The following is a 23,122-nucleotide window of genomic DNA, read 5'->3' as shown; positions in this document are numbered from 1 at the left end:
AAAAGGTAGAAACAAACTTTTTTTTCTTTCTTTTGGTAGGTTCCATGTTTATATAGACATAGAAGACAATAATCTGTGTGTCTTGAAAGATCAGTCAAAATGGTCTAAAATGGCCGCTGGGATTGAACGAGTTAATATTTCAACTCTATGCTACTACAATGAAATGATTTTCCCTCATAATAATTCTAATTTATTCTCCAAAAATTGTGCCTTTTTCTCTCGCTAGAATACAACTTTTTTCCTCTTCATATTTTCACCCTATCATCATAAAATTACAGCTGTTTTTCCATTTTTGCTATTTTTTTTTCATGTTCCAACTATGTCAACTCTTCTCGTAATTATGACTTCATTCCCACAACATTTTGACTTTATTCTCACAATATTGTAACTTTTTCCTCAACCTCATTTTATAACTTCATTAATTGCTCTGTTTCTCATAATATTACGACTTTCAAAAAAAGAACTTAATATTTAAACTCTATGCTCCTAAATATTATCTCATAAAATTACAGCTGTTTTTTGTCCACTTTTGCTGTTATGTTTTTAAAAAATGTAACTAATTCAACTTTCTTGTAATTTTTCTTCTCATAAAAACTTTATTCCCACGATATTTTAACTTATTCCCCAATCTAATTTTCAAAAAATTACAACTTTATTTAGATTAGTTTGTTTCTCATGATATTCCAACTTAAAAAAAACAAAAAAAACTTTAGTATTTCAACTCCATGGAACTAAACTGACATTATTTTTCCTCATATTACATTTGTATTCTAACGTATTCTCGTTAGAATACAACTTTTTTGTCTTTGTATTTTGTCTTTATGATCGTAAAATTATAGGTGTTTTTTCCATTTTTGCTGTTGTGTTTTTTTTTTGTTTTACATTTTCCAGCGATTTCTTTATGTAATTATGACGTCATTTGCATAATATTTTGACTTTATTCTCACAGTATTTCTAATTTCTTTTGACGAAAATGACAACTTTATTCGTTGTTTTGTTTCTCATAAGATTACGACTTTAAAAAATAATGTCTTTTTTCTTTAATATTTCAACTTATGCTAACAATATTATATTATTTTTCCTCATAGTATTATGAGTTTATTCTAATAAAATTGCGACTTTTTTTCATTTTTTCTCTCAATATTTTGACTTTATTGTGTCTTTTTCGTTCTTGTTGTGAAATGATATTTTTAGAATGTGCTGCATTTGGACGCTGGTGATGCAGGGGTGCACGGGAAGGCCAGAGATTTAAATCAATCTATAAAGAAATGAGCAAATCTAAATAAAATGATAAATAAATGAAAATAAAATGATGCTGGAAAAAAGTCACATAAAATACAGCCTCAGGTGGTAAACAGGTATTCTGTGCTGTGAAACTATGAAAATATTTCATTTATTCACATTGAACCCTACTTGTGGGAAATGCTCCTCCAGTATGAGAGTCGGGTCAGGCCTGGAACCAATTAGCCGCCATAAAGGAGGGATTACTGCATATAATACTGCTCATATTTGTATCTCTCTCTTTATCATCTCCTGGAGGCTGGCCCTCCTTCAAGTGTTTGACAGCATGTTGCAACAGTCAAGTGGGATCTAGGTTACGTATCTTACCCCCCCACCCCTGTAGCCCCCCGGGCACAGCGGTGCTCTGTGGTTGACTGCAGGCTACAGCAGCCGTGAGAAGCTCTCCCCCAGGAAGGCGTTTGTTTACTTATTCATTTGCACCTTCTTGTTTCAAATTCCGCAGACATGGCGTCTGAATGGGAGCGTCGCTGGGAGGAAGGAACCCCCCTCCCCACCACCACCACCGCCGCTGCCACCCCTAAAGCGTTACCGTGATACAATAGGAGTGTCTGGGTATGTGTGTAATTCCTGATGTATGCATGATTGCGCTGCGGTGGTGTTCTCTAAAGTGAAGTGTTTTGCAGCCAAACGGCTGTTTGATATAAGACCCAATTATTGATGACAATAGGCTCCATCCATCCACCCTGGGAGAGGACATGGGGTAGTCCATACTGGGGCAGCTTCCTGTGAATAGTGCTCCCCAGAGCGGCCTGCTGGCTGATTTACCCCCACTTATTGTGGCTGGGGCGCCCGGCTATCGACAGCGCATCACTCACTCAAGGCTGCAGAAATAACAGCATTGGCGTTCCCCTAAAACACAACGGCTCTCCGGACCCTTCTCCTTTCATTTGCACTTACAACAGCAGCACTGGAGCTTGGAGCTTGGGGCTTAAGCCACGTTGTCGCTTTTTAGGCTACGTACGGATCGCATCGACCACGCTCGTGTGCATCTGTTCAGGACGCTGTCGCTGTTTTTTTGCAGTAAGTAAGTCATTCAGTACCAAAGACGTATTTATCTATTTATCTTTTACGTTAGGCAAAAAGAGGTGATGACGCAAGTGCACGGTAAAATATGTCACTGTTAGAGCAGGGTTAAGCCATAAAAACGGCCACAAGGTGGCAGAAGTGGAGTAGATAGAGTGTGGAGGAGTGTAGCGTGCAGAAGGTTACACATTGTAGGGAAATTTTAACACGCAGTTTAGTTCCACATGTGAAAATTGTAAATAGTTCATGGTGTTACATTCGGTGCTGAAGGGGTTCCTTTTGAAAAATGTCTGGGATTGACTGAGTTAAGGAGGAGCTGCTTGCTTATTTGAATGTTGATGCGGCCTGATGGGACGCCCGGGATATTCACACGGATCTCAGCAAAAAACAACAATCTGTTAGGGACGATCTGGCAGACACGCCGATTGTGAGGAACGACACCAGGAAATCCAAATAAAAGACACTGCTGTGTTGATGACATCGTTAAAAAAGTCCGTTTATCAGCTTGTAATTAGCAGGGAACAAGACTGAAATGGTCAGGCGGCGTACAGTAAATACGTTTGAAAGGCATCTTTCGTAATGCCAATGACCACTTCGACTTAATTCCCATAATATCCTAACTTTTTCTGCAATCTAATTTTCCAGAAAGTAAAAATTTGTTTTGTTTGCTTCTCAGAATAGCACAGCTTTTCAAAAATAGCATCTTTTTTCTTGAATATTTCAACTCAATGCTACTAAAATGATGTTTTTTTCCTCCTAATATTCCGAGTTTGTTCTCGTCAAATTCATACTTTTTCCACTTACAATCTTTTCTTGTAAAATTTTGACATTTTTCCCATAAAATTACATCTTTTTCACGTTTGCTGTTTATTTAAATTTTCCAACTACGCAAACTTGTGTCTTGTAAATTTTCTTCTTGAAATGATGTCCAAATTCTCATATTTAGGCTTTATTCTCTTTGTTTCTCATAATCTTACAAGAAAAACAATCCAACATATTTTTATTTAATAGTTCAGCTCTAAGCTAATAAAATGACATTATTATTCCTCATAATGTTACAATTTTAGTCTCGCAAAATTGCCATTTTTCTCTCGTTAGGGTCTTACTTTTGTCTCTTAATATGTTGACTTTATTCATGCAATATTTTTACTTCTTCCCCAACCTAATTTTCCAAAAATGACATTTTGCTTTGTTTGTTTCTCATAATATGGCAACTTTTTAAAAATAATATATTTTTTTCTGGGAATAAAGTATAGTTATATAATAGTTGGAAAAGAAAACACACAAAAGCAGAAATAGAAAAAACAGATGTCATTTTACGAGAATAAAGTCAAAATATAAGAAGCAAAAAGTCTCAATTTTATGAGAATAAATTTCGTAAAACAGAGTTGAATTATTCATGCAAAAATATTACTTTTTAAAAGTCGTAATATTATGAGAAAGAAACAAAACAAAATAAAGTTTGAGTGATTGGAAAATTAAGTTGGGTAAAAGCTATAATATCATTGTAATAAAGCCATAACTACGAGAATGAAATTTACAAGTTGAAATAGTTGGAAAATAGTTTGAAAATGCAACGACAGTAATAGAAAAAACAGCTGTAATTTATGAGAATGAAGTAAAAATATTAAGAAAAAAAGTACTACTCAAACTGAGAGGGTAATCATTTTATGACAATAAAATCTCAATATTATGAGGAAAAATAATGTCATTTTAGTAGCTTGGAGGTGAAATATTAAAGAAAAAATATGTTATTTCTAAAAAACCAAACTAATATTATGAGAAACAAACCTGAATAAAGTAAGAATTTTTGGAAAATAAGTTTGTGGAAAAAGTTATAACATTGCAAGAATAAAGTCAAAATCTTATGGGAATAAAGACAACAGCAAAAATGGAAAATAGTGCTGTAAATTTTTACAAAAATAAAGTCAAAATATTGCAAGAAAAAAGTTGCAATTTTACATGTAAAAACTCGTAATATTATGAGGAAAGATAATATAAAAAAACATTTTTTTAAACGTAATCATAATCATAAGAGAAACAAACAAAAAAAAGGATATTAGTCATAATATTAGCAAATGAAAATTTTGTTTTTGAAATACTGTTGAAATACAAAGGTGTGTGTGTGTGGGGGGGGGAGACAACAACAACAACAACGACGACAACAACAACAAAAAAGAGCCAAAGTTCCTCAGCTTTTAGGCTTTTATAGCACAAAGCTGTGATGCAACTTTTTTTTTTTTTTTATTTAACTACAAAATATCAAAGTGGCAAAGTTGCATCCTGGAAAAAGTTTGGACATCCCTGCTCTGACTGATTGGTATCAGATATGGATCGATACTTTGGGCTTCATAGTGCCTATAAATATCCCCAATGTCATCCCCTATTTTTCCTTTTTTCCAGAAATGTTTGACTACCCCTCTCGCAAGCTGTCCCCTGTGGGCACCAGTGGAGTCTGAGAGGACGTTCCTTACCTTGGGAATTTGCCTGCAAGACTCCGATGCTGTCATCAAACTGCATAGACTTGATGTTGAGCGATGCCAAGATGCATTCCTTATCCTGCAGTGAGGCATCCTCGATATTGTTCTGATTGGCTGACAGTATTACGCACATGTCGCAGAGGTTGATGTTGACAGCCCTTAAATCTGCCCGACTTAATGGCGTACCCTTCGGGGTGAGAGCAGGAGGAGGAGGAGGAGGGGGTGGGAACACAGAGGGAAGGAGAAGGCAGAGACAGGAGAAAAACAAATTGAAGAAGCGAGCGGCGTGGAGTTTGGCAAATTAGCAAACAAGTTTTCAAGCTGTGACATTGGGAGTGATGCAGCTTTGGAGAAGCGGACGGAAGGACTGAACCAAAGGCTAGCCTGCACTAATGGCTTTCTCCTCTTATCATCAGTCAGACTAGCTAAGCGTGTGCTGGATGCAGTGCTTCCATGCAGCAGTATGCAGCAAAATGAGGCTAAAAGAAACCGAGGCGGCCATCGGGATAGACTCACAGGTAAGATGGAGACCTTGGGAAAGTTGTGTAGCGTCTCCCACTCCCGCCGCAAATAGTCCAGCGAGCCCACAAAAACAATGGGCTTGAGTTCGTGAAAGTGGAAGTTGCTGGCTCTTAAAGGCATCACCAAGTTTCGCAGCCCCACTAAAGCGGACGTGACATCCCCAAATATACAGACCACCACATGGCCGCTCAGCACCGTCATGGAGGCTTCACTCCGGGTCTGCAGTGGAGATACAAGGAGGACGGGAGGGACAGCAGAGACAACGCCGTGAGGGGATGAAATGCCCTGAGTGCCGTTCATCAAAATACAATATCGGCTTTAAAGGGTCCCTGACATGACTCATCAACTTTGCTTAAAAATATGTTCTACATTGTTTGTAATTATGTTCCATCTAGTTCGTCATGGCACCACCCATGACAAACTAGCTCGATGTTCAGTCTCATTTCCTGTCAGACCTGTCAGTTACAGTAGAGTAAACAAGGTAGATGGTCGACTTGGCTCAGTATATTTATGCCAAAACGTTGTGTTGCTGCTGGATGTTCCCAGTGTATCCCAGCGATACTGTAAGTTTGTTTTCTTTTCCAAAAGAGGAACGTTGAAGACAACAATGGACGAAGCAAATGCAGAGAATGAGAGACGGATGGACGGCCACCTCGAGTTCTGTTCTTTGCAGTGATAACTTCACTGATGACTTCTTCGAAGGAACACCTTTACAAGAGGCATTTGGCTTAAAAGTACGAGTATAAACACATTTTGAAACGGGATGCTATTCCGTCGGTAAACAAAACAAGGAAGAACGACCACTGCGTCAAAATTGCCACAGAACAGAGTAAGTCATGTCATGTTTACGAAATGTCTTCTCAACACTATTCCGTGACAGCGACAAGGCTGCAAAGCATTGTACACAATGTGGAACATAATTACAAACAATATATAACATATTCAAGTTGATCATGAATCATTTCAGGGACCCTTTAAAAATTGATAACACACATAAGCTTGTTTAGTTAACCAACATTCTGGTCACTTGACTCAATCAGTTGGAGATGAACGCAGTTTGTAAGACTTTAGGCTAAGTTTGGTAAATATAAAACCCTGACCAAACTTGTAAGTAAAGCTTTTGTGGCAAGTAATATCACACTCATGTCTGAGCTCCACTGGTATGTAGATGAGCAGCCCGTCATGTTCAGAAGAGCTGAGGTCAAAGTGTATTATCATTTCCTCAAATAATGACTGGAGGTGCTTTTCATTTACTAAACTACAGGGGGTACTGGGAATTTATTTGAAGAAAGGTGACAAGCAGACAAGCACTTTGGCAAAATGATCACTAATGCGCAGGAAGCGCCTGAGGCAGGGGTGTCAAAGTGCAGCCCGAGGGCCATTTGTGGCCCGCGGCACATTCTAAAAATATAATTTAACAACTAATGTTATGAGAATAAAGTGAAAATATTATGGGAATAAAGTCAAAATATAAAGAGAAAAAAGTTGTAATCTATTGATAAGTTGTAATTCTACGAGAATACCTTAATATTATAAGGAAAAATAACACTTTTAGTAGCATAAAGTTGAAAAATTAAAGCAAAAAAGGTCATTTTTTTCAGTCATCATTATGAGAAAGTTGTCATTTATGGAAATTTAGGTTGTAGAAAAACTTCAAATGTTTCGAGAATGAAGTCAAAATATTATGGGAATGAGGTCGTAATTACAAGAACTTACAGGAACTTCACTGAAAAGTTGAAATCATTTTTAAAAAAATGTAAAGGCGACCTATAATGCTTTTCCCCTTTTCTGACCTATAAATGTTGTTACAATGTTGTATTCTCATGTTAAACGGTGCCAACACCTCAGTTAATGAGGTTTGCGCATTTGGAAACGTGTTTTTTTTAACAACGAGTTCCACTGACGTCAAGGCAACCTGGACTCGCTTATATGGGCATGCCCAGGCAAACGCTGTTGAAATATTAAAGACAAAATATGTTGGTTTTTTTATGAGAAACAAACAAAACTCAATAAAGTTGTAATTTTTGAAAATTACATTGGGGAAAAAAGTTATAATATTATGGGAATAAAGTTATCACATTATGAGAAGAAAATTTACAAAGATGATTTAAGAAGAGCGTTGAAATATTTGGAAAAAAAAAAAAAACAAGAGCAAAAATGTGAAAAAAGAGCAAAGAGTGAAACTGATGCTAATCATGGGCTTTTTCACCTGCTGCATATGAAAAAGCTGAGATGCACTTTTTACTTGACATACACTACCGCTCAAAAGTTTTCCAAGCATTTATTGAAATTCAAGTGGTTCAAGTCCAATGAATAGCTTGAAATGGTACAAAGGTAAGTGGTGAAGTGCCAGAAGTTTAAAAACAAAGATAAGGTTCCCCAAAAACTGAAAAATAGTGTGTATTTCAGAATGCTACAAAAAGGCCTCTTTCAGGGACCACAAAATAGGTCAACAATTTCAAGCAGTTGTGCAGAAATGGAGGTTGATCAACCTTGGCAGTTGGTGCAACTCATTCCTACAGGAGTGCTTACTACCTCCTCTGTCTGCATAAAAACAGTGTTGGGAACACACTGTGGCACTACATGTACCCTCGTGACCATCAGTTGAACAGAATTGAATTGGAGAAAGTCATGTGTTGCTCCAAAAATGGCAAGAAAAAAGGGAATTAACAGTGGAAGAAAGACAGACCATCTCAACACCTCAAAAGGTAGCTTTTTCCTCCAGAGAAATTTGAGTGTTCTAAAACTTTTGACCGGTAGTGTATACTGTATATCACTTGTTAGCATATCTACATGCTTTACAAAATATCAAAGTGCCAAAGTTGCATCCTTTCATTTTTCACTACGTGGCCTTCGCTGGAAAAAGTTTGGACACCCCTGTTCTAAGGTTTAGGCTACCAAAGTAGCAATCAGCCCACAACTAGTTTATTTGGTTAAGTAGCTTGGGTGATAATTGAAGACAGGTGGGGGTTTTTTGGTTTTGGAGGAGGCCGGTATTTGAGGAAATACGGTCATTTTCATTTTCTTCCTTTTCAAATGAAAGTCCCAAACGGGTAACTACCGTATGCAAAACATGCCACCAACTTGCTTGAACTTTGTACTTCAATGACTTCTCATTGTCTTTCTGTTTTTGACTGGTAATCCTAAACGCTTGCAAACTGCCCAGTTGCAGGGACATCGCAGCAAAAGCATGCGTGTGGACGACTGCAACGCTGTAGACTTAAACCTATATGTGGGGGAGGGGGGTATAAAGAAAGCCACCAACTCACCTTGAAGCAACAGAGGCAGAGAAAGAAATTTCAATACATATTCATTAGTATGTGATTGGACGATATCACAAGCGTGTGGCTCCTGGGCATACTTACTTTGGTTTCGCTGTTATTTATCAGAAGTCTATGTGTTTGGGGTTTTTTTGGGAGGGGGTGGGTGGTACGGTTATAAAACTCAGGTTTACTCACCAGGATAACTTTTTCGATGTCTTTTGACGGGCACCAGTGAAACATTCCGGTGGAGTCATACCTCTTCACATTCATGTCCATGTTTTCGATTTGTTCATTACCAGGTATGAGAAGGGGGTCGTGTCTACTGCAAAGAATACAAAGGACAACACTTGAACAACAGTCCAGAAACCTTTTGACTGCATTAGAGGAGGTCCCGTGGCAGCATCAATGCATTGCTCGGAAAAAAAGGGTCTCTTGCATTTAGTTCGCAGTAAGGAGACCATTTTCATCCAAGAAGAGACTGAGGGCAGCAAGAAAACGGAGTGTTTGCATCAAAGTGGAGACTGTTGAGTACAATAGTGCAGCGGTGCAGAGATTTGGTCATATTACAATGTTATATTGTAATCTATTATAATTATACTGATGATGATAACTTTCTGCTTTTCAAGACAGATACGATACATTTTTTATATCTACTTTTTAAAATTTAGATTTAAGTGCATAATTTTAGTTTGGTTATATTATTTTTAGTGCTTTGAAGAGCTATTATCTTAACCGTATTCAATTCCACAAATACATGTTTGTAACAAAAGCTTATTATAAAAATAAATAAATAAAATGATCGGTCCCGGATTGAATCGGATCAGGTCGGATCTGCAAGACTGTAAAAAACAAAAAAATCGGATTAAAAGCCAAAAAAAGGATTGGGACATCCCGAGAGGCGACTGCTCTACAATATGCGATAAAACAGGTAAACAGATAAAACAGCACACATGCACCACTGTTAAAAATCCCACAATTTTAGTTATTCATTATTTTTATTTTTTCTTATTTTTTCACTTTTTAAATAAAAAATAAAAAATAAGAACACAATTAACACTCGAACTCCCAAAGCAGTCATTTTGACTGTTTTCAAAATTTGCAATGTCATAACTTAGTTTAAAAAACCCTATGTACCCATAGGACCCTGACTTTTCCTAAATGTGTGTATATTTTATTCTAACATTCTTTTATCATTCAAATTTCAAAACACAAAAGAGATCTGAGTGTTACTACCTGGAATGACCGTAGCAGTCAAATTGACTGCCTGCTTTTTACAGGGGGTGTCATATTTCACTATTGGCTACATTTTTCCCGCCCTTCCTCCTGCTCTGTTGGCTGTTTGTTTTTTATGCTCTGTGATGCTAAAACCTAGCTATAGCGTCACTCTAAACCCAAGAGAGACAAAAATGCCAAGTAGAAAGAAGGTGACAGCTATGGAGGCTTTAGCCTTGCTTCAGAGAAAATGGTTGCAGTTGGAGTTTGCACGTGTAATTGCAGAGAAGTGTTGTTGTGTCAATTCAATCAAACACTCCATCACTATAGTTTTCATTTAGTGTCCTGATGTGTTTTTACCTATTCCACCAATTTATTTTTAGATCTTTTTAATGATAATCCAAATTATATACAAAGAGTCAAAATGACTGCTATGGTCATTCTAGTAGTTGCAGAATTCTGGTAGACCGAGTGTTAAGCAGCGTGGTGGCCTAGTGGTTAGCATGTTGGCCACACAGTCAGGAGATTGGGTTGGAATCTCCGTTGGGCATTTCTGTGTGGAGTTTGCATGTTCTCCCCGTGTGTGTGTGGGTTTTCTCCGGGTACTCCAGTTTCCTCCCACATTCCAAAAACATGCATGTTAGGTTAATAGTCCATAGGTATGAACGTGAGTGTGAATGCTTGTTTGTCTATATGTGCCCTGCCATTGGCTGGCCACCAGTCAGCTGGGATAGGCTCCAGCATACCCCCGTGACCCTAGTGAGGATAAGCGGCATAGAAGATGGACGGATGGAAGAAAACCATCAACTACCATGTGAATCTTTGTCAAAATGTGAGCCTGCAAAATACACATTTTGACCCATTTTGACTATATAATTAATTAACCAATTAATTATGTTCAAGATTTCAAGTTAATTAAGATAAAAAGGTTTATGTTTAAGTGCGCAGGTGTAGGGGGCACATGGCTTCAGGTCAAATGTCTGAACCACGACCCCAGCGGGCATATTTTCATGGTGTTTTGGGATTGCTATGATGTGCTGTGATGTACCAAAGTCACAGTCTTTGTTTCTTTTGTTGGTATTCAGCCTCAGTGATGGTGTTCCTCAGCACCGACACGCAATTTCTGAGGGAATTGCAATTTCGACTTTTACTTCATACGCCCTTGATGTCAACTCATCATGAAGCTCAAAGACGCAGCCGGGCGCTCCGTCGCTCGCGCTGCCACGGCGAAGCGCAGCCAGACATAAACGCTACAGACTGACACACCGCACAACGCAGCGCCAATTACCAGCTTTTAGCCTCTCTTCCAGGCTCCTGACGCCACGCGGTGCAAATAGTACAAAAAAAGTGCCAACAGGCTCCCACTTTAAATATTTCAAGCATTTGCCCAATCACATTCTGCCTCCCCCGACTGACGGCCATGAATGTTTCAGCAGCGTGTCACAAGCAAACGGGCTAATCTGCAGCAGTGGGGCGCTGAGTTTTATCCAGTGTAACACTGACCATGAAAGGGCTCCTGTCAGTCCCGCTTTAACGCCGCTCCTGCTCTTGCACTTATTCTACACGACGTCTTCTCACAGCTCCTACAAAGGCCATGCAGACATTTTGATCCACAACACTGACTCGGGATATAGAGCAGAAAGTCCTCTTTGCAATGATACTGATGCACTTTATAGACAATTCTGCACAGATACTGCAATATTTGGTGCCAAACTCCAAAGTGAGGCAGGAATTTGAGGAAACATCTCGGGAATTTGACATATATCTCTCTCCCGGTATCACTCCCTCTATCGTCTATCGACACTGTCATCACTGACAAGGCTTTGATGGCTTCCTTCACTCTGCATTTGGGTTGCATAGCAGGGAGGAAAAAAGCTGTCAATTAGCCACCCTCCTTCTCCCCACTTCTATCAGTTAGTGCAGGTGATAATAACACTGACAGCATTTAGTGTTTTTACACTCAGCCTGAATCTTTCATTCGGAGGCGCGTGTTGCGCCAATCAACTTCAATCTGCTCGGCATCGCTCGCCTCCTCAGTGGGGCTGACTGGCTCCTGCCTCCACCTCCCTCCCACTCTCTCTGTCTCTTCCTCTCTGTGCCAAGACAGCTATCTTTCACCCGGCTGTCAGCCCCGTGACTGGCAGCCTGTCACAGATGCCCCCCCCTCCACACACACTCACACACCGCCGCCATCCTCCCCTCTGCCTTCTCCCTGCCTTGGGATTGAAACTTCCACAAGTCATCCAAGCAGCGGTGCCACGCCCAGGGGATGTCAGCCTCCAGATGACACCCTGACACTTTTTCTTTCTTTTCCTGATTTGGGAGAAGAAGCCGTCGGTCACGGCCCGTCCCAAAGGTTTGTGAGGACGGTGTTAATGTTGTGGTGACAATGCACCTTGATAGCGAGGTCACACGTGGGATCTGCTTGATGGGAAATGATAGATATACTTATGTTACATATTCATATTTCAAATCAATTTTCTTTAAACGGATAGTTAAAATCAAAGTCCAAAGTCCAAAATCCGACCAGAACTGGACTTAGGGGACCAAGTGGGGGTAAGTTGCTAATGCACTACACTACTGATAGTGGTTAACTTCTTTTTACACTTGTATCTTTAATTAACATTGCAAATGTTTGCAAAATTGTCCTTAATTTCTCAGTGTATAACAACAATACTGTTACTGCCACTACTACTAATAATATCAACACCATGTTCAAGGTACAAGGTACTATATACTGCATACCAGGGGTTCCAAACATTTTCCAGAGAGGGCTGCGTATCAACAAAAAAAAAGAAAGGACGCAGGGGGTACTTTGATATTTTACGGTACATTTTGTAAACCAACCCATGTACTAAGGATACACTATGAAGTGATATACATTTAAAGAAAAGCTTTGTGATACAGTCATCCCTCGCTATATCACGGTTCGAATATCGCTCCCTCAGTATATTGTGTTTTTTCAAAGAATAATTAGTGAATAAATGATGGCTGTTCTGTGGTTGACTATGGCCTATTATTAGGAAAAAAATACTGAAAGACAAGTAATACAGTATGTAGTATTGTGGCCACTAGGCCTCAGTAATGTTATGAGACATGTCGTTAGATGACATGACCTTTCACACTGCATGGAAACCGGCTGCTGAGCCAGCAGAGCCCAGCCCACATGCCATGGCTGAGACGGACATGCCATGGCTGAGATCGAGTGAAAAAAAGGTTATACTCTCATTCTGTGTGGAAGTGGTAATTTTTTGGCTTCTTTGTCCTTCTTCCCATTTGAAACACTTTCTTGAGTTTAGAATAAGTAAAATCGGAGAGGCTAACTAGTTAGTGCGCTAGCTTGCTATTCTAGCAGCGGCCATCTGTTATGTCCCTGCAGAGATCCCGTAGCCTGTGCAATGTGATGTAAACAAAGAGTAACACGAGTGTAAAAGTGACTATTTGGGTGTGATACAAGTATCATGTCTAGAGGGCTCTAATAATGTTAAAACCGACATTTAGAAAGTCATAAACAGGTTTTCTATGCTCTAACTACAAAAATATTCTATTTGTTAATATTGACTCCAATTTTGCAGAAATTTACTTCACGCGGTTGGGTCTGGAACCAATTAACCGTGAAAAAGGAGGGATGACTGTATATAAGTGAAAATGTAATTATTCAACTTTGGTTCCTACCATTAACATTGATTTTTTTGTTCTTGTAATATTTTGACTTTATTCTAGTAATATTTTTTAAAAATTTGTACTTTGTTTGTTTTTTTCAATTACAATTTTAAATCTTTTTCTTTTCAAAACATAATTTTAAATAATCATTTCCTTTAATATTTCAACTTTACGCTTCTAAAATGTCATTCTTTTTCACATAATATTATGATTATATCATTGTAGGATTAGAACTTTTTTCTCTTATTATTATGGCTTTAGTGTCTTCATTTTTGACTTTATTTTCATTAAATTACTGCTGTTTTTACCGTCGTTGCTGTTTTTATTCGGTTGTGGTTTAACTGTAGAATGTTACTGGGGGCCATTAAATAAACAGCCGCGGGCCGCACGTTAGACACCCCTGTACTATACGATGCACATATACTGTGTACAATATACTACGTACATAAACTATGTACATAAACTATGAAGATATACAATGCACAATATACTATGTTTGCTTTTCCGACACTGGATGCATTTGGAATGTTTATCCCCTGCTGAGCAACAATACTGCATTTCATGATGTGGGGATTTATATAGCTATATAACTATTTCCTTTATAATGCCCCCCCACCCCAGTGTCTCTTCCTTCCCTCCCTCTCCTCCAGCAAGTATTTCAAACACAGCTGAGTTATTCCAGTGCAACTCTGCAGTCACAAAGTGGGGATGGCTGCGCTCCCCCAATCCCCCCCCGCCAGACTACCAACACGGCCTCTCGCTTTGAAAATTTTCCCCATCATGCAAACTGACAAAGGCGTGCTTTTCAAAAGCCCACAGCCAATCTGTTGATCATTATTTATTTACAAAGGCCTTCAGGCGGCGAGTCCTGTAAAAACCATACGATGCTCGCTGTCTTGCTAGCTCTCTGCTGCATCAACCCCGCACCCTCCACCCCACCCCCAACCCCTTGGTCTTTGCTTGTAGAATAAAGCATCCCTGAGGCTACCTCAAACAATCACTTTTCATTGTGCATAAAACCAACCTTGTAAAGCACAACTGTTTAATATAAATGCTGTTATATGTTGACGGGGGCATCTGTGAGGAGGAGGAGGTGGTGGGTTGATGGGTAATTTGATGTTGTGCTGTGGGCTAAGACTGGGAGAAAACATCTACACCTATAACAGAGGACCTGTCATGGCAGTACCCAGGAGCCTGCAGAACAGCCAAGCATCCCTAAAGCAGAGAAAACTTTAACTCCGCTTTAAAGCCTTTTCCAAACTGAGAGAAAATAACTTGCGCAAATGATTATCACTGCGAGATCAAAGCCAAGAGGCGTATCATATATTACATGGCAAAAGGGGACCGTCTTTAAAGCCAACGAGGAAGAGAAATAAAAAGATTTAGTGGTGAAATTTAGGCCCGGCTAAACAAACTTGTCTGGAAAGATGCCAGGGTGCGTATTTGTTTTTGCAAGGGCACGGAAAACAACTGAAGGGTACCACTCTGCGTTTGCCTAATGATTCTGCCAAGTGTGCACACTTATTAAGTGATTGTTTCATGAAGAACTGAGGGGGAGGCCCACAAGATCGCCGGACAAAAATCATATAGATGTGCCAGCGTAGTGGGAGGGGTGCTGCCTTTAGGGGGGGGGGGGGGGCTACAAAAAAACTTCTGTCAGGGACGAATTGTTTTGAGTTTGGAGTTGTTGGTGATCTTTATTGGCTTTTTTAAACTATTTTGGTAATCTTATTTAGTTAGCGGAGAGGGGCTAAATAATAGCTTCCGGGTGTAAAATGTTGGAGCAAAATAATCACTTGACGCCCACCCTCTGTTTAAAGAATACGCTACAGACACCACCATCTTTCAAAGTTCTGTTTCCTTCTCCAGCTTTTACATGAGCTCCTTTCACACCAAACCTTTTTCCACCTTTTGTTGCTGTTGAAAGTGGCCTTTGGGGGTAGTATCAGAGCCGTGACAGAGGCGGGACTTTGTCTGTGTGAAAGCAACAGCCTCAGATTTTGTGTATGGTACACACGTTGTGCTTACAGGTTGTATGTTGCGTGCACGGCGATCTTACGCCTTCATGGTCACCACAACTATTTTCTCCGCATGGCCCAAACAATCGAACGTCCGGTTGTGACCAAGGCTTTAGAGAAAAGCTGCCTCACAAGAACAGGGCAGCCAGAAGCCAGTCAAACTGAGAAGTACGGCATCGCTGCTATGAATGATAATACACTTACTATGGAAGTGCAGCCAACGCATGTATGTCGTAAGACCAATGTTGGTCATACTTGCAACGAAACTACTGACCTTGCGTTCCATGCGCGCTTCGTATGCAGTTTGCAAGAACTACATGCGAGCTGTACGTTGTTCGTACCAATGAAGTTAGATCCATATCGGAAACATGATGGGTTCTGCACATGCGCGAGACCTATGACACTTCCTCCACTTGCGATTGTTTCACCACAGAGCTTCTGCGATGTCACATGCCGTCATATTTATTTATTTATTTTTCAACTTCTGAACATAATTTGTCAATAACCACCCGTAATATGTGTCGTACATCGGGGGTTCTTTTCCTGAATGACACTTATTCAAAGACTTGGCCAGCATGTATGGTCTTTATTCGCCAACCCTGACCTCATGCAGCACATGCACAGTTGCGCTACCGGCGTACACGTCACATCAGGTCATGTAAATGAAAATATGCATTGCAACGGGAATCAAATCTATATATTATATTATATAAAAATGTGATATTGGTAGCTATCAGTATTGGGTTATTTCCCTATAATGAAAAAATGTTGTTTAGATTTTAATGTTCACATGCCCAGGATGACACCACTCTGCTGCCTCGATACGGCTTCGTAACTCAGTGGGTAAACAGGGAATCACATCGATGCGGACCTCGCCCTCATGGCACGTACAAATGTGCTTGAATAAACAAGTTTCGACATGGACGAGTCCATATCTGTAGGATAGAATATATTACTTAAAAGATAATAATAGAAGAACAAACAGAGCTGCTTAAAAGGCAGCCACCGTGGCCGCACCGGAAATTGAGAGTTGGACAATATCGGCAAAAAAGCCAATATTAGCCATCCTAATATACATATACTCTATATATGTAAATACATATACAGTATATATATATACTGTATACAGTATATATATATACTGTATACAGTATATATATATATATATATATATATATATATATATATACAGTATACACATACAAATCCGTCGGCACAGCTGCAGCTTTATATACCGCCGTTTTCGTGCGATTGATGTCCTCTCGAAGTCCAAGCAACGCATATCCGACTTACTCGCCACGCATGGAGCACGTAAGAAGTATCTGAACGTGCTTTGGCTGCACTAATTACGTATTTGGGGTGCACGTGTGGCGCACGACACACATACGCAGTCCTCAAGCGTGACGTACGGAATAAATTGGCAAACCTGACAGCAGCAAAACTCAAGAAAGACACGCGTTGGCCGTACGGACCACCAGAGAATATTGCAGACCGAGTGTGTCTGCAACCTGAAAAAAACTTAAGCGCCCATACAGAGTTTGTTTGACATGACAAAAAACCTCTGCGGCCTGTCTGCGGCCAGTTTAACCGCTCGAAACCTCCGGGCGTTTCTTGGGTTTTTTGCACGTAGACCAGCCGTTGGAGCCCAGAAGATGTGACCTAGGCTTTAACAAGAAATAACGAGATCTTGTGACACCCCTATCGTGATGATGGTCGCGACACTCAATCAAAAGCCAACCAGCATGGCTGTGAGTGTTCTTGCACGGCTTGGCCTGCGTGTATTTTGTGTGTGCTGTCATCAGGCGAAACCCCGCCTGGAAGCAAGGAAAAACCTTACCCTCCTTTGATCTTTCAAAATCAATTAAGAGCAATTTAATAGCACAGGACAGGATAAAAGGAAGGTAATATTTGAATTCATATTTGATTGTGGTGATCCAGCTCACATATGGCCCGCTAAGTACCGGCAACAGTGCTCGCAGGGGTTCCCACAATAGAGAGGTAGCCCGGGGGCAAAGTAGCTATGCAGGTCCTTCTGATTGGGCGCCCGTGTCATTAGTGTCAGCATTGTTTAAGGAGTACATGCGGACCCGACCCGATGAGGTGACAGCTGGGACTTTAAAGGCAGCCAAGAGTTGTAGAGTGAGGTGGGGCGGTGTGGGGGTGGGGTGACTCCTTGCTGGCATCTTTTCACCAGAGGAATATTATTTCAGCTCTGTCATTAACAGCTGACAGCATGGCATCCTAAACAGCCACACCGCCCATCAGGGCTACCTTGAAGTGTCGCCTACTCTAGCTTCACCACCCTCCCCCCACCCCGTTTGGAGGCTCTTACCTCATCATTTTGGGCGAGCAGTTGGGCGAGCTCCGCATCCCTCCGTTGCGCTGCTTTTTTTTGGGCGAGAGCGTTGACGGATGCTCGTCTTCGACTGCAAACACACGCACACAAATGTCAGAAATGGAGACACGGGTAGGGGGGCAACGTGAGCTGGACCTGACATGAAAATAAGTCAGTGACTCATCAACAAATCAAATATAGCAAACACAACAGCAACAACAACAACAAAATGAACAGAAATTAATCCAAATAAATTAATAACTCCAAGATAAGATTATTAGTAAAGAACTTAAAGGCAGGAGAAAAACCAATTGATGACCTGAAAGGTGAATTCGAGGGCCTTCAATTTTTTGCATTACTGCTACGGTTTGTACACCTGGTGAGTTGCGCACCAGGTGACGTTTTTGGACCTCTAGCAGTCTGCATCAGCGTGACCATGCTTACCTAACGCCATTAATTGCCATGTGATGGGAGACACTGTCATTGTCGGTGGGTTGCGGGCAAAAGCAATGACAATGAGATACAGTAAATAGAGGTTATGGAGATGGATCTTAAGTGTTTTTTTGGGGGGGGAGATTCTTGACTATCCGAAGCCCCGGCCCATTATTCCAGTTGTATAGCACAGAATGGCTCTTCTACTGGTCTACCTCCATGCCAAGAGAACACTCCAACACACATTATGAAGGACACGCTAACGGGCGGGATGAATTAGTGGGCTAGACATGTCAGAAGCAGCTAGTAAGGACAAATAACCCTCCAGCAGACGAAGGTCAGGACTAGCTTCCAAATTAATGATCCGTGTAAGATTAAATATTCCATTTTGGCGAGGAGGGCGGGGTTGGGGGTTGGTGGTGGGGGTGGGTGGTTGACACTTTTGGTCGTGAGCACTTTGCAAGAGTTTCCCAGACTGAAAGGACAAGAATGAGCCGCCATGGCGAGGCTGGCTGACAGTTGGACTCTAGTACGCTCTTCACTACCGTCTGAGTTGGACACTGCACACCCCAATTAGTTCTTTGGTTAGAAATCAGTAACACCGCGTGATATCAGTGCAAATCAGAGTACACAAAACAAGTCAGAGAAAAGTGAATTTTGTCTGATGGTCTTATTTTGGGTCATCTGAAGGTGCATAATAATCACAGCAACTTTCCACAAAACCAAACATGATTCAGACGTTTTAGAGGTTCATTTAGACTTAGTACACTGGAACACACTAAAAGATATCAACCAAAAGTACATACTAAGGATGGGCACGATCATTTTGAACAAAAAGCTTATTTGTAAATTCTGAAGTAGTATACTAAACACAGTATATGTTTTTTTTTCAAACCGATCCCAATAACATTCTGCTTCTCAAAACCGATGTGGTACTTTCTTCTTTATTTAGATTATTTATTTACTTTGTACACTACATTTAGACACATGCTCCGAGCAGCCCAGAGTATAGAGCAGGAGGAGCCCCCTGGCGTGGACCAGCAAGGTGCACTGTATTCGGGCACACACTCCGAGCAGCCGCTGTGTTGGCACGAAGGTCTCTGGCTTTTCTGGTCTTCTGCACTTTTCAAATGACGCGTCGCTGGCGGTCTGTAGTGTGCTCAATGGGTTTTTAGGTGAACGTTTGTTTACAAGTGAGCTCAGGGGAAGTTACGACAGGCCGTTAACATCACAGGCAGGAGAAAAAAGGAGCGCTTGTTTTGCCTCAATGGAGCTATTTTTAATGTTATCAGATTTATCGGTTGGACGTCATAATTCCCTGATATTAGCCCGATGATTACCGGTTCGATTGCGGTATAACCACAATAAGCCACTACTTTTTTCACACGCTTTGAACCCTGCAGCTTAAACAATGATGTGTCTCATTTATGGCTAAAAGAACTACAGTTCCCATGATGCTTGGAGTACCGAAACACAAAGTTGTGCATTTGTGCAACAGAAGCTAACATGACATGTTTTAAGTCTCAGGCGGTGATTGTGTTGTGATCTGAAAAATCTTAAGTAAGTTTGATGAAGTGTGGAATTAGTACTGCTTGGACCGCGGCAGCTGTTGAACTTGAATAAAAAAAGCATCTAACGTCTCACTCATCGGAGCTAAGGAGGGATGTTCGGAACACGGACTGCAGGTAAGATCTCAAGGTTTATAGTGTGTCTTTCAGGGTAAATATTCCAGATTTGACGGTACCTACAATGAAATCTTTTGCTGAAAGTGATGGAGTGAGGTTCCCCCAGAATGGCAAAGTTAGCATGTTAATAATATGTGTGCACCAACTCCAGTTCATATTTTTCACCAAGCTCTAAGTACGTATGTAGTAACTTTGTTTTCATGTACTTTTGAATGGTATGTAAAAAAAAATGAGTTCTTAGCCTCAGAGTCTGCTGGTTCTATTTCCTTCTGCTTCGCCACTGTGATAGTATGTTTATTAAAAAAATTGTCAGAAAAGAATGTCATCTTGAAAAAAAACTTTGCATAGTTGAAAAACAGACTCTTGCATGTTCACTTGCCTTTAAAAAATTATAAAATATTCAGTGATTGTTGATAGTTGTTTTTTTGTAATTTATTGCTAATTCCAACCCCAATATTATTTTAATTAGAAAGTATTTTTTCAGTTCAATATGTCCATATTTTTTTAACTGCATTTTATTCTTGAAATAAATAGTTTGTTGTCACCTTTACAATAAATGCAAAAATACATAAAATTCATCATAAAACAATGAAACAATATGAATTAGCATTTATTGCTAATTTTCCCAATAGAGATTTTTTTAAGCATGACAAGTCATGTTTTTTTTGCTATAGGAAGAGCTTTTTTTTCGTAGCCTATACAATCAAACATTTTTTTTGAGAATATTGCAGAATTCATTCAAAATTTTAACAAAATCTCTTGACAATTAGTATATATATATATTTATATAGCTATTTTTAAGTTACACATAAATTTCCCCCATAAATAATTAAGAAAATGCATTTGATTGCCCATTCCTAGTACATACCAAGGATGGTGTCTAGTGTATTTCCACAGCCGAAGCTAAGTCTCCTCCAAGCTACGGGCTACTCACAACCCCTCAGCCTGATGGCGGCTAAGACGGCAGCAACCACTGCACTACAGGCAAATCCGTGCAAGGAAGCAAGGGCGACAGGAGAAGCAGCCCGGCACAGTGAACCATCATGCAGCAAACAGCACAGGCAGGCTACTGACTGATGCATCCCGCTAAGGGGCCAACCTACAGTGGCTACTTTGACTGTGCAGCATGGCATTACTGGGGTGGTAGCGGTATTTCACCGGCAGACTGCGGGCCCGGTTCAGCCGACTCTCAGCCAAGGATCTGGCGTCTTCTGGGACCGAGATACTGAGGCGCAGTTTGGAATGGCGAGCCACAGGACCCGGCCCCGTGGGAAGCAGGCTTCCTTTACGGTTATTAACGAGGGGGATGTTGATGGCGCCTGGCTTAACCAAGGCCTCCTGGTTGCTTTGCAGGGCGTTGGGCAAGAAAGCGTTTGAGGTGATGGAGGGGCATCCGGTGGTTTTAACGGAGCGGTTTTGAAAAGACGGTCTAACATCATCCATTACTGTCAAACAATGAAGAATACAAAGTGTAAGGAAAAGCTGCTCTTAGATAAGCAATTAGGAAATGAACACATTTGCATTATTTACTGACTTAAGCATATTGTTTGGAATAACAAATAAAGAGACAGTTGAAATACATGACAAGGCTCATGTACTGCATCAGAATCAAAAAGTAGCTCTGCATTTCACTTCTGATGTGCGCTAAAAGCTAAAATAAGCATACCATAAAAGCATGATCTTTTTTTGCTTCCTTTGTTACTTCGCGTCTAAGCGACGTCTTCGCCGCGCGACATTTACTTTGCATTTGTGACAAACATGAATTAATTAGAGGCCCCTTCACTTTTTCACTTTGCGGTGGAACAAAGCGAGAGAAGACGCCGGCTTGGCTTAAGCCAGTCAAATCCCTTCAGATGTTTTTGTCATTTCAAGCAGAACGTGCGGCGCTGTACCCATGCTTGCATTTTAACAAATTGAGCTAATAATTTATGATGTGACTCTGTAGTCATTAAACATTGGGAAGGGTTCACTTCGGATTAAGGCAGTGTTCACACTTGCGCTGCTCTGGCCAGGAACAAAAATGTAAAAAGACACTTGGTGTGCACTTTGTAGCGGTTCATTTAGCGTTCACAGCGGTATCTTTGTCATGGGACCAAAGGCTGCGCAGTGAAGAATAAATCTAGTAAGGACTTGATTGGGCAGCTTTCGTAACTCAAACATTCCGGGCCAAAAGGCCGTCTGCTTGGTTGAACGTGCAGGTTATTTATTGGATGTCACAAAAAGCTTCTAAAATATACTTTTAAAGTGCGCAGTTGAGGGTTTTCTCTTCCATATTTGTAGAGCTGCAACAATTAATCCAAATAATCGACAACTATTGTATATTCGATTCATCATTTTTCGAATTACAAATTTAAATTTCAGCCTCTCAAATGTCAATATTTACAAATTTCCTTTGTCATCCATGAAAGCAGACCAACTCACCGCTGTGGAGCAAACCACTGTTTGTGTTTACTTCATAATGATTTTGGGCTGGGGGGTCCAAAGTGCAGCCTGGGTGGTCATTTGTGGCCCCTGCTGTTGTTTTTTACTGACCCGCGGCACATTCTAAAAATGTAATTTAACACCAAAAACAAAACAAAATAACACCACCACCAAAAATGGAAAAATTGACAGTAATTTTACAAGAACAAAGTCCAAATATTACGAGAATAAAGTCGCATTCTAATGAGAAAAAAGTTATTATATTATGGGAATGATGTCAAAATTACAAGACGAAAATGTCTCTGGTCACTCAGGGACAAAGACTCAAAGAGAGGAAACCCAGACCCTAATTCAAGGGTGTCCAAAGTGTGCCCACTGCACATTCTAGAAATATGATTTAACAAGAAAACTAACAGCAGCAATTGTAATTTTTGGAAAATGAGGCTGCAGAAAAAATTATATTACGAGAATAAAGTCAAAATACTACGGGAATAAAGTCAGAATTACAAAAAAGTTACAAGAGGAAAGCTGAAATAGTTGGAAAATGTAAAATAAAAAACCCACAAAAGCAAAAATGGAAAAAAAGCAACATTTTTTTTTAGAATAAAGGCAAAATATTACCAGAAAAAAGTTGTATTGTAATGAGAAAAATAGGTCAAAATTTTACCAGAATAAACTTGTAATATTATGAGGACAAATAATGTAATTTTGGTAGCACAGAGCTGAAATATTAAAGAAAACACTTTTCATTTTTTTTTTTTTAAGT

The 23,122-nt window shown here is 40.1% G+C and overlaps 1 protein-coding gene across 35 annotated transcripts in view; it reads right to left on the bottom strand.

Moving 5' to 3' along the window:
- Positions 1-23,122, bottom strand: part of kcnma1a (potassium large conductance calcium-activated channel, subfamily M, alpha member 1a) — a 264,345-nt gene that overhangs the window by 33,696 nt on the left and 207,527 nt on the right. For 20 of the 35 annotated variants that reach the window (XM_054799660.1, XM_054799672.1, XM_054799667.1 and 17 more), the window contains 4 exons: positions 17,816-17,909; positions 8,786-8,909; positions 5,322-5,546; positions 4,800-4,992 (listed from right to left, as the gene is read on the bottom strand). In XM_054799660.1, the coding sequence (XP_054655635.1) occupies positions 4,800-4,992; positions 5,322-5,546; positions 8,786-8,909; positions 17,816-17,909 (636 nt within the window). Of the gene's footprint in view, positions 1-4,799; positions 4,993-5,321; positions 5,547-8,785; positions 8,913-17,815; positions 17,910-23,122 lie in introns of all 35 variants that reach the window. The other 15 variants (XM_054799657.1, XM_054799671.1, XM_054799666.1 and 12 more) reach the window with 1 other exon arrangement.

Source organism: Dunckerocampus dactyliophorus, chromosome 14 (assembly GCF_027744805.1).
Source record: "Dunckerocampus dactyliophorus isolate RoL2022-P2 chromosome 14, RoL_Ddac_1.1, whole genome shotgun sequence".
Lineage (NCBI taxonomy): Eukaryota > Metazoa > Chordata > Actinopteri > Syngnathiformes > Syngnathidae > Dunckerocampus > Dunckerocampus dactyliophorus.
This window is presented reverse-complemented; position numbering and strand designations above follow the sequence as displayed.